Source organism: Lytechinus variegatus, chromosome 5 (assembly GCF_018143015.1).
Source record: "Lytechinus variegatus isolate NC3 chromosome 5, Lvar_3.0, whole genome shotgun sequence".
Lineage (NCBI taxonomy): Eukaryota > Metazoa > Echinodermata > Echinoidea > Temnopleuroida > Toxopneustidae > Lytechinus > Lytechinus variegatus.
Genome location: NC_054744.1, coordinates 15,612,502 through 15,624,806, shown reverse-complemented (window position 1 = coordinate 15,624,806; position 12,305 = coordinate 15,612,502). Strand labels below are relative to the sequence as shown.

The 12,305-nt window shown below is 34.9% G+C and overlaps 1 protein-coding gene across 1 annotated transcript; it reads right to left on the bottom strand.

The window, feature by feature from the left end:
- Positions 1–446: 446 nt before the first annotated feature.
- Positions 447–11,059, bottom strand: LOC121415559 (translocon-associated protein subunit beta-like). The gene is made up of 5 exons (XM_041608812.1): positions 10,961–11,059; positions 5,854–6,011; positions 3,789–3,996; positions 3,237–3,314; positions 447–2,451 (listed from the first exon to the last, which is right to left on the bottom strand). The coding sequence occupies exons 2-5, from the start codon at positions 6,009–6,011 to the stop codon at positions 2,335–2,337; spliced, it is 561 nt and encodes a 186-aa protein (XP_041464746.1). The 5' UTR covers positions 10,961–11,059; the 3' UTR covers positions 447–2,334.
- Positions 11,060–12,305: the final 1,246 nt, after the last annotated feature.

The following is a 12,305-nucleotide window of genomic DNA, read 5'->3' as shown; positions in this document are numbered from 1 at the left end:
TCAATTAAGAGCAATTCGCATGAAATAAATCATTATGCAATCTTGTAGATTATGTCCCAGGCAACTTGCGTGTCAATTTTCGGCGCGATCGCGCGGTCGACGACCAAGATCTTAGGGGGGGGGGGCCTCCCAGCCATATGAACTCCCCAAATACCCCGGCCTAGGGTTAATCCAAGCCCTCTTCTTTTAACCTCCCTCCCCAAATGCCCACATTTTCAAATTTATTTTCACTTTTTCTTCTTTAGCCACTTACTTTTTTTTCTCTCTTTATCAACCCTCTCCTTTTCTACTCTCTCTCTCTCTCTTATATCACACCCTCTCTCATATTATTCCTCTCACTCAAACTCTCACTGCCCCTTTTTTTGTATCTCCTTATTGTCATCAATTTCAAGCATCTATTTTCTCTATTAAAATGTAACTTTACATAAGCAAATAAATCAAGTCAGTTTCATTTTAAAGGAAGTTTAAAAAGTGTTTGTGTTATAATAAATTCACAAATATCTTTAACTAAATCAAAGATTGACATAGACAATGAACAAACTTTGAAAAAGTCTTGAGTTTACGATGAACATATACAATACTGACAACCCATAGCTATCATCAGGCAGCAGTCCTATCTGAAGATCTCCTAGTATCTTCTCCAAACTTACCATACCACTGTTCCCCTACTTGAAAAAAATACAGTTATCAACAAACAGTCTTCACCATAATTTTCTTATTTGTGCACCGTTCTTTCTTCTGCCAAGACTACATCTGGCTCCAATGATCGGTGCACATAGAAGCCAAGAAATGTCAAGTTTTGGTAAAAAATAATTCCCCAGAACAGATGGTATTTCTGTCTTATGTAGTGGTGCACTGGAACGCTTTGTTAAAGTGATCGTAAAAATGTCCAGTTGATAATGTATAATTTCATATCTCCACTTTTTTCTATGGTTTATATTCAAGGAAGGCTGCAAGGCAAAGAAAGGTATTTCAATTTCCATTTCTTGAATATGAGGTATCAGAAGACATTGTTTAATTCAATTTAAAAGTTCCACATTAGATTAGAGACTTAACATAATTACAAGTATCCCTTTCCTATAATACTGAATGTTTATAACTTGGTTCTATGAATTTAATTCTATTTACCTACACAATAATGTATTGAATATATGCAAGGCAAGAGAAAATAAAGAAATCAAAGTTATTAAACACAGACATGTTTAGATGACCCTTCACCAACAGTTACCACTAATGTATGTTTACCCATTAAAAACAAACAAGATGTTGCTATCATCTTTTGTTTGCTGAGCAGTGTTTATTGCTTTGATTTGGAGATATAAACTGAAATATGAAAAAAAGACATGAAAACATTATACAACTTCTCATACTGAAACATGAAAGAGACAAGAAATCTTCAAATAATCTAGAATTGAGTGATAAGAAAAAAGAGAAATAATTTTTGTGACCTCAACTATCATCTATGCAGAGAGAAAAGAAAGAGCATGTGAAGACAACCATACGTAACCACTATCTAAAAGACCCAAAGTTTGATATTTGTAACTGCTAAAAACATAACATGATTTGCATGGACAAATTAGACTGAAATAATTTTTTTTAGCATTAACATGAACCCCCCCCCTTGAAATAACAATAACTATAAATTAAGATATGCCGTATAATGATTGATATTCATAATCCATGAAATTTCAATCAATATATCTACAGCATGTGTCTAATATCCTTTTCAATGGTTAGGATCGATAATGCATCATCATAACAGAATCTTAAAATCAAAGAACAGTTTGAATTGTCCTCATGATACTGCTTATAAAAAATACAGATCGATCAATGATTGTAATGTCACCATAATGATTCAGTCACATTTCCATGACAGCCGTTTTATTCATTGTTATTCCACCCATATGTAGCTCTTACAAAAAAATGTTAAAACGGCTGTTTTCGACGCACCATACGGCCACCGTGGGGGAAATGTAACTGCGTCATTATGAACATATCTTCCCCCCCATGGAATGTTTAGCAATAGTTGTTACTAGTGCACTTTGCAATTCACATTGAGTGCTGATCCATTCGTTTTCTTATATCTAACTATACTAATGAACATAACTTCGTGTTCACTACCACAAAATCAGGATATCATCTGCAACATATAGAGACACACCTTTCTTCATTAAGAAGAAAGATGGGTCAATCAAAATACTACAATATTGCTTTACAAAACAAATTCAGAGACAGAAAATGACAATCTATTTGTACCAAATTATCATGATTTTGTGGTAGTGAACTGAGAATTAAATAAAGAATAAAGGATTTTATTTTTATAGACTAAAGTTGTTAATGTTTCTTGGTCTTAAATGAAAGAGCCTCATATTTTGACTTGCTTCTGAACCATAGAAGGAATGGAATGCCGATGGGAGGGATCGTCATAACAGCAAATGCAGCCCAATCCATCTATGACATAAATGAAGGAGAAAAACACAAGATAATAAATACACCTTTTTGACCCAAAATGCCCCAACAAAAATGACTGATACATAGCAAGTCTCTTGCTTTATTCCCTGAAATTCTGATTTTCTGTCTGTTATCCAGTAGCACAGGAGGCCATTATCTTGAAACCATCTTCAAGCTTTAACTTTTTATAAGCATGTTTTCAACATTTATACCTACTGCTATGGATTGCTTGTGAACTAGGACTAATAACGTATTTGTGAAAGAGTACCAAGTCAGCTTAAAAACAAGCAAGTACAATTACTCTCAGTGTTTTTTTTTACACAAGGCATAGTATATATGTTCAATGTACTTCACATAGAGAATAAATTTTTTAAACACCTGATAAAGTAGCATTCACTTACTATATAAAAAATACATAAACTATGAGAATTTTGAAGATAGACATATTTACTTTTTTGATGCAAATTAAAAGTGAAACTAAACAATACAATATGTTTTTTTTAATGAGAAGCATGAGTCAAGAAAACAGTGCCACTTATTGTAAGAAAGATAATTAGACAAAAAATATGCCAGCTTTTGCCAGGAATGTGTGAAAAGAATCAAACACAGTTAATAAGGCAGGCAGCCTGATTACATACAGAAGAGTAGCAAAGAGGAAAATCCAAATACAAATATAAAAAAAAAAACGTCTTTGCAAAATCTGTTGTTTTCTTTGATGTGATTAACGAGTAGCAAATGGTTGTCTGACATGCATGCTGACAATGATGACGGAATTAAATACTTACATAATGTGGAGAGAATCTCCTATCGTAATCTTTTACTGCTACAACACCAGCTTTTCCTGGAGCACTTGTATATGAAGTCTGCCAAAAGACAAAAAAAAAAATCATCAAATATGATCATTCATACTGCTTCTACAAAGAGCCATTTCTAAATGTTTGGGTCAACGGTGGGTGGGCGGGGTAATATTCAGAATTTAACATGGCAAAGCAGGCAGACTTGAGGTTTCAAAGACAATATTCTAATTTCTTATCCTCAACATTATCAGAAAATACTTTTATGTGGAATGACATTATTCCCTAAAGCACTGTAATTTTCAGTGATATCAATTACATCAAAGTAATTCACTGTTCATTACAACAAAAGCAATTCATAAATATACAAGAAATTAAATTGTCCATTCGCACACCTATTCATGTAATTATACAAAAGAAAAATAGATTTCAATGCCATATAATAGCAAGTGGATTGAGATAAGATATAATGTAGTATCATATAGAGACACACCTTTATATAATTTAATATATTATTATCAATATTATGGGGTTGTAACATACCCTAGCATCTGATCCTTCTGATGGGACATAGGTAACGGTAGCATGAGTGACATTGTAAAGACCGGTTTTGAGAGGCTGAAGGATGACTGCATGGGTCACGTTGCTGGCTGGGGAGATGCGGTCCCACTGGACCTTCAACTGACCACTGACCACGTTGAAATCGCTCTCTGCAAAGGACTCGTCATTGAGAACAACCTGGGATGCAGCACTGTATGAATTAAGGAAATAAATTTGTTGATTGATCTATCCAAAAGAATATTTGTGAGAAACAAGTAATGCTTTAGAGTATTGTATACAGAAAGTCAAGTGTCACATTACATACTCAAGACTTGAATGAGAAGAAAAATAAAGACATCAAGAAAACTCTGATAAATAAAATACTTGGCTAAGAGAAAATTATACTACAGTGCGTATCAAAAAAAAGTTTACACTTTGAAAAAGTCCTGGGAATTAAAAAATATACAACATGTGGGTAATTTTTTCACATATATTCTTGGGTTTGGGTCTCATCTATCCAATGAAAGTAAAAGTTTTTAAAGAATGTTGCACTTGAGTGAGCACTGTCCATTTTTGTAAAGCTCGCAGAAATCTGTTTGCGCAGAAATGCTCGTTTTAACGCTTTGTCGAGGGGAAAGGGCCAAATCAAACTTATCTTGCGAAACATTTCTTTTACATTTCCCTTACCCTTTTAGTCAACTGAAATGAAATGGATACATTCAAGCATTTTGGAACAATTTTGCCACCAAAAGTGAAAATTTCAACACTTATTAAGCACAACCTTTACCCTTTTTGTGCCAGCTGGATCTTAGGACATAACTGAATCTGACCAAAATTTTATATCAGACATCTCCAGCACTTTTCACTAAGTTTTTATCATTTAATGTGGGTTTACATTTCATTTTTCATTTAATACTTACTTTTCCAGACCTTTCCCAGGCTTGAAAGTGATTAACAAAATGAAAATCAAGCCTAGGCATTTTCATGTGGATCACAGCTCATTGTAAAGCAAATACCATCACGATGGCCTTGGTGTGTGGGGGAGTGGGGTGGGGCGCAATGCACTCTTCATGGTGTTTTGGGCAATGAAACAAGTTTAAAAAAAGTAAAAGATATCTTCAAATCAATTTTATTAGCTAAATTGAACGTGTTTTTCATGATTATGGTCTACTTTTATTCGCATAACTATTTCAAAGTTCTGCGCAAATCATTTTTCACTAACTTTTCAAAAGTAAGTGGTGTTCACTCAAGCGGAAATATTTTTCGAAAGTTATATCGTCATTTGCTTAAATGGATCTGTACCAATGTTAAAATGTGGAATACTTTTCAAGATATTACTACTCAATAATTTTACAGGATTTTTTCTAAGTGTAAACTTTTTTTGATACGCACTGTATAGCCAGATTTTTCAGGAAGCACAAACTTATTCATCATCATAAATTAAGTGCACTGTTTAACAGAAAACTTTATCAATATGAAATGTTAAAATGTTTACCCATAAGAAAGATGTTTGTGAACTGCAAATATTCAACTTCGATTAGTTTCCAATTCCAAAACTTTTTCTTGCAAACTTTCAATGTATGTCTGGATTATTTGGATATTCATGAACAAAAACTAATTTTAGAAGAAAATATTTTTTAAAGTTTTCTTTTCTAGTTTATATCTCAATTTACTGCAGCTGTCCAGGATTAAAAAAAAACTAAGATTTTGAACATTCAACTGGGAGATATGCCCTTAAAACAATTATTATTAAAAATATGTATGACTTTATAAATGACAGGAACCTGTTCTTTGGCACCAAGTCAGATTCTCCATATATTTCTTATTCCCATCAATTAAAGTTTAAACATCATCTTTGCAGATTAAAATAATTGTTGAAAATAATTTGAATGCAACAATTATCATAATTTGGGTTCTCATTTATAAGAACATATTCATTTTGTTTGTAAAATCAAGAGCAATTTTATGATTGACTTTGAGAAAAATTACTCAGCAGAGAGAAATTAACATTGAACAAAAATAAAAATACAATACATTATAACTACATTATATAGTTGCAAATATTTACCTGCTACCAACATTATAGATGGTATAGAGCACAGTCACGTCCCTGCCTTCCACTAACCATTGGTTCAAGATAGTCTTTGAAGCCAGGAGTTTAGCTCCATCCTGACCACTCGATAGGGCCACAAGGCAGGCTAATGCTATAAATAATGCAGCTTTCATCTGGATAAAACAAGCAAAGTAGATATGTCACTAAGGAAGTTATAGGTACTATTCTCCTTAGTGTGCACACTTAAAAATAAAGTTTAGATCTTGGTTCAAATTTAAATGGAGGAAACTATCACAAAAATAATTGCAAACAATGATTATGATGCACCCAAGAACTTGTACATGTATTTGCTGTAATGCAAAGATATCACCAAACTGATATTGACTCAATTCTTGTGAAGGTTTTATGCACAGGACAAAGGGTGTTGTGTGCATGGGACTACACCCAAATTTTCAGCTCTAATTTGTTATAATTTGCATCTGAGGAAATTTAGAGAGTTATATTATGTTGTCGATCATCTACAAAGATCTTTATATTCAATGTCATGAAAAACTTGATATTTCACAGAGATAATTCCTTCTTTCCCACACCTTGCGTTTCTTAAGATGTTTACTTTTTTCAGATTGTGGTTGCAGGAATGCTCATCATATCACAAAAAACATGAATCTTAGGATATTTCTATCAACTGCAATTATGGTTCTTCTGTGCACTCTGACGTACATGATGCGACACTGGTGCTATTCTGTATGATTTTGATGGAAAAGCGAGAAGTAATCAAAATACGCTTACCTGTACATTATCGTTAAGAAAATAGATTGTCCAAAAATGTCTTTCACTATTCAAAAAAAAATATACAAAAGTGACATTCTATGTCAACTTTGATATGAGGTGATAGAGCATTGTACACTTGTTTGGATGCCATGTTGTGCTGGGCACTGTGAGGCTTGCAATGCACATGCTTCCTTAATTTTCATTCACAAACTGGCTTGCAATCGTGGCTAGGCACAGTGGCAAATTGTATAGAACTTAATGGATAGCGTTCAGCACAAGCGGACGACATACACTTAGCTTATTACGTGACTTCATCCAGCCACTGCCACGAGCTAATTTATGAGTGAAAATATGCGCATTGCTAGCCTCCCAGTGCCCCACACTGTATTTCATCAAAGCAAGTGTGCAAAATTTTCTATCGACTCGTACCAAAATTGACATAGATTTTCACTTAAATATGAATTATGAAAGGTATTTTCGGAGGATCTGTTTTCTCACCAGTATTGCACAGGTAGGCAAATTTTGATTACTTCTTGCTTTTCTGTCAAAATCTTACGAAGTACTAGCATCGATATTGCATCGGTTTGTTAGAATTTGTGGAATCTATCACAACATGCACAAAGTCAATAGATTTCCAGGTTTCGGATCGTCGCATGAATATGCATGAAATTGCTGAATCTCGATAATTTTCTATCAATTCTTGAGTGATCCAATAATCTCCCAAGACCATTTCACGAGCAGACAATGTGAACGGATATCATTATCGCTATCGATTCTTCCACCAGGGCTCAACATTAGCAGTGGCCAGTACATCCCTGTAAATCGGGCCACGCACAATTCACGTTCGCCATTTTGGATTTGGCAGTGAATTAATGAGTGGGGAAATGCGAGCCGGCTTCAAATCACCTCTTTTGAGACGTTTACAAAAAAAGGCAAGGAGTGAGTCTGTGTCTGATAGTAAATTTAGTCACTGTAGAGTATGCTTAATGTCTTTATGACGTGTTGCCTTTCTTATCAAAAAGTGACACAGATTGTCACTGGTTTTTGAGAGCAAGTATTTGTCGCTCGATGGTTCGGGTAGGTGTAGCGGTAGTGAAGACTTAGTGTAGTGGAGCCTACACGAACCATCGCCTGAGGCACTTATTCAATGAACAAGGTTATGATATAACCTTGTTCTCTGTTACAACTCCCTGTGTGGCAAAATAAGGTTGGCAATGTTTGGCTTATTTTCTCTTTTTCTTAGGGACACATGTTTATTTTTTTACACTGTCAGTTGCCATTACAGGTATTCATCATATAACTTGGCTCTTAAATAAATTTGATTCTTACAGTTATTTTTTTCTGAATTGAAAATATAGGTTGAAAAGTTAGACCTACACAAAACTATGCCCAAAATTAAAGTTTCTGAGCACACTGGTGAATATAAAAAAAGATCCCCAAGTTACTAATGAAAAATATGGAAATTTTGTATTTTTGGTTACAAATGTGATATTTCAATGAACTTTTTAAGTTCATCGCTAAAGACAAGTTGTGATTTTGAATTTGATTGATGATTTGCTTTGATAAAAGTTTTATCGTGGGGGAAATGACGGTGTGTGTAGCCTGGTGGCTTCTGGGGAGGAAAAATCATATACTATATGTAGGCTTACTCCCCATGAAGCCTGGCGCGGCTATCTATACCTGGCTGTAGAGGCCAGGATTTCCCATGGTGAAACTAGACCTAAATCACCAATTTTACGTTTTGTTTTGTGCCCAAACTGACGTACATGGGTCGATTTTATGTTTATTCCCAGTTTTTACTAAAGTTCCTAATTTTCATTAAATAAATAGTAGTAAAATTGAAAAAAAATTAAGAGCATGAGCGTCCACTTACCCAGTCTGTTTACGTCACCATTTTGAAGTCTTTTGTTATCGATACCTACATGTAGATACCACACGCGTGCAGAGCTGCAACTTATATTTTAAAAAATACTTGCATCGGCCAATAAATATCACGATTCATAAATATTTCTTTCGGTTGATAAATATCATAAAGTAATTAATATGATATTTATTGACCAAAAAAAATTTAAGATTCCTGATCTATCGGTCAATGCAAGTATTTTTTAAAATCCAGGTTGGCAGCTCTACAGCGTATAGCTGCCAATTCGCGCGAATTGTGTGCTGACGCCAGGAGGAAGACAAAGAAATCAAGATGGCAACGTAAACACGGCCGTAAGCTCTTCCCATCTTTTCATTACATTTTTCTTGTTTTTTAAATGAGATCTTCTTTAAAAACGTCGATATCGCAGAAATGTAATTGGAAATGAAGTTGAACCCCATGTACATGTTTTAGGGCTAGATCTTTAAGAGGGAAAGTAGAAATCTCGGGGGCGAAAGTTTCAGGTTTTGTGGCCCTTCGTGGGTGGATATACCTTGGCGTAACGGGCGTCAGTGGGGAGTAAGCCTACGTAGAGTAGATGACTTTTACTCCCCAGACGCCTCCAGTCTAGTATTGATAACAAAAGACTTCAAAATGGCGACGTAAACAGACTGGGTAAGTGAACGCTCGTGCTCTTAATTTTATTCAATTTTACTACTATTTACTATTGTTCTTCGCCAACGTTACCCGACGCACGCGTCTGTAATGTTGGCGAAGAACAAAAGGAAACAAGATGGCGACGTAAACATCGGGCAAGTCTCTTCTGTCTTGTCATATTTTTCTCATTTTTTTGATGAATTCTTGTTTAAAAATAAAATCGATGGCGAAGAAATGTCGGAAATGAAGTAGCATCCCATGTAAATGATTCAGGGCTAGATCTTTTAGAAGTAGAAATCTTGGGGGCGAAAGTTTCAGGTTTTGGCGGCCTACACGCACGTGAATGGATAGGTATACCTGTAGCCAGGAGGCGTTCTGGGGTAAAAATCATAGTACTATTCGTACCTTTTACCCCCTAACGCCAGGCGCTTGGCCCTATAGGACCGCACATCGGAAAGGAAAATGCAACTATACAAATGCACCAAACAGCGCCTTATAATTTGAATCTGACGTTAACACTTCTGTACATGGGTATAAATATCGGTTAGCACAGTTTGGTACATTAAAATTAAATGAAAGGGAACAAAAATCGCGGAAATGGGATGAAGAAATAAAAGTAGAAGAGAGTTTACTCACATTTGTTGTCTTCGCCATCTTGGATCCATTGTTAATGCAACCTAGTTACGTGACGCTTATAGAGGGCGGCAAAATCAAGTGCTAAAATGTCCCGCTTCAACCACTGAACCAGGGGGGGTGTTTCATCAATATTGTCACGCGACAACTGTCATGTCGCGTGACAATATTGATGAAACACCCCCCTGGTTCAGTGGTTGAAGCGGGACATTTTAGCACTTGATTTTGCCGCCCTCTATAAGCGTCACGTAACTAGGTTGCATTAACAATGGATCCAAGATGGCGAAGACAACAAATGTGAGTAAACTCTCTTCTACTTTTATTTCTTCATCCCATTTCTGCGATTTTTGTTCCCTTTCATTTAATTTTAATGTACCAAACTGTGCTAACCGATATTTATACCCATGTACAGAAGTGTTAACGTCAGATTCAAATTATAAGGCGCTGTTTGGTGCATTTGTATAGTTGCATTTTCCTTTCCGATGTGCGGTCCTATAGGGCCAAGCGCCTGGCGTTAGGGGGTAAAAGGTACGAATAGTACTATGATTTTTACCCCAGAACGCCTCCTGGCTAGATACCTGGCTTCGTGCAGAGTAACCTTACAGGATTTTTACTCTCTAGAAGCCTCCTGGCTAAGCCAAGCCAGGCTAGCCTAGGTGCGTGTAATCATGGTAGTGCAATCATTGCACTACCATGACTACAAGCACCGTTATTTCCCCAACGATAAACATGTCAAAAATAAAATCTAAAATTGTAAAAAGCAAATCATCAATCAAATTAAAAAATCACAACTTTTCTTTAGCCGCGTCTTCAAAAGTTCATTAAAAAGTAAATGGCATGCCATTACTGGCTCCGTGGAGATTAAGCACGTCAGTGGAATGACTTTAATTTCTCGGAGCCTCCTGGCTAATCACAGAACACAAAATACATCTTCAATGAAGATTCATTCTTCACACTCAAAAGTAACTTAGACTAACCTACACTGTTTTCAGTATGTGGGACTTGTACTAAAATCTAAATCCAAACGCGTTCACACATCGCAATCACGCTCAAATTTGCTGTTTTACATTGATCCCAACTTCTCTTCATCAATCATACACACAAGAAAGATTGAAGAACTATGAAATTATTAAATTTTCGTAAATACAACTGTATATATTATATCTTCATTAATTTCGAATGGAAATATTAATACAATACCTTCACGTGCAAGCATCGGCAACACAAGAGAGATGCCACTAAGGCGTTTTCTGATTGGTCAGAATTAATTTCCAGACAAGGTCATTGAACTGGCCAAGATCAAGAAATTTTCGGTCGTATACACATATGATGATTTTTTTATAAAAATTGGTTACTTATATTTGTAATAAAAAATCTATGCATAAATAATAATTTTTGGAATGAATCAATTTAAAATGTGTAAATTGTTAACGAAATAATATTTAACAGGACAATAAATGGAAAGACTAATTCACGTCCTCAATTCAGTAACAAAATTCTACTGAATAAAAAAATGTTCGACTATAGTTAGAAACATCAATCTACCAATTTGAAGAGTAGTAATTTACCAATGATTATCAAATAGTCAGTTAAAATAAATAAATATATAAATAAATGAATAAATAGATAAATAAATAAATATACAAATATATATATACACACACACACACAGATATATATATATATATATATATATATATATATATATATATATATATATATGGGTAAATAAAAATTAATTTTGCCTGCACAGAATCTGAGTTAAACTTCTTTCCCCTTAGTCCTATAATTGTTTTAAGGGGAAATAGCTCTGTCGAATCATGCATAACTGTATAATGAGCGCACATCAAAGACGGCCGTAATGCTTGCTTTTGTGATTCACTGGATATCTCGACGAAAAAATGTCAAAATTTGATGTCCAAAAAAATTCTGACATCAAATTGGTTTGAGAAAATTATGAAATTTTTAAGTTTTGCTTATTTTTTCACACAACAATAATTATAAGTACAAGTTGCACAGCTCAGCGATATTCAAAAGAGGGAGTTGATCGATGATCATCCCTCACTCACTATAGGCCTATTTATTTTTTTTCTATTGTTATACACTAATTAAATTTCTAGATATTTTACAATATATAGGACCAAGTGACTGAATCAAGTGTCATATCAACGGCAATACCACATGTTCAGGACGTAATTAAACTTTGTTTTAAATGAGAATGCCCATCGAGACTAAAAAAGGGAGTGGAGGATGTGCACACATTGTGTGAGGGAATGACTGATTTAAAAGTTGAATCCCATGACTGGGTAATATCTCTAAAGCGCTTAGACACATCGTTCTGACGTATTAAGCGCTATATAAAAGCGGATTAAAAGATCCAAGCTGAGACAGTGCTCATTTTCCCCGGTCATTTTCACAAAAAAGTGTGGAACAGCCTTCCATCCTGTGTTGCAGAAAGTCCGTCGTTGAACTATTGAATCGAACCATGACAAATTCTGGCCACAAACTAAAAGGGCTAGTTTAAACCACTGAACTGGAAATACGT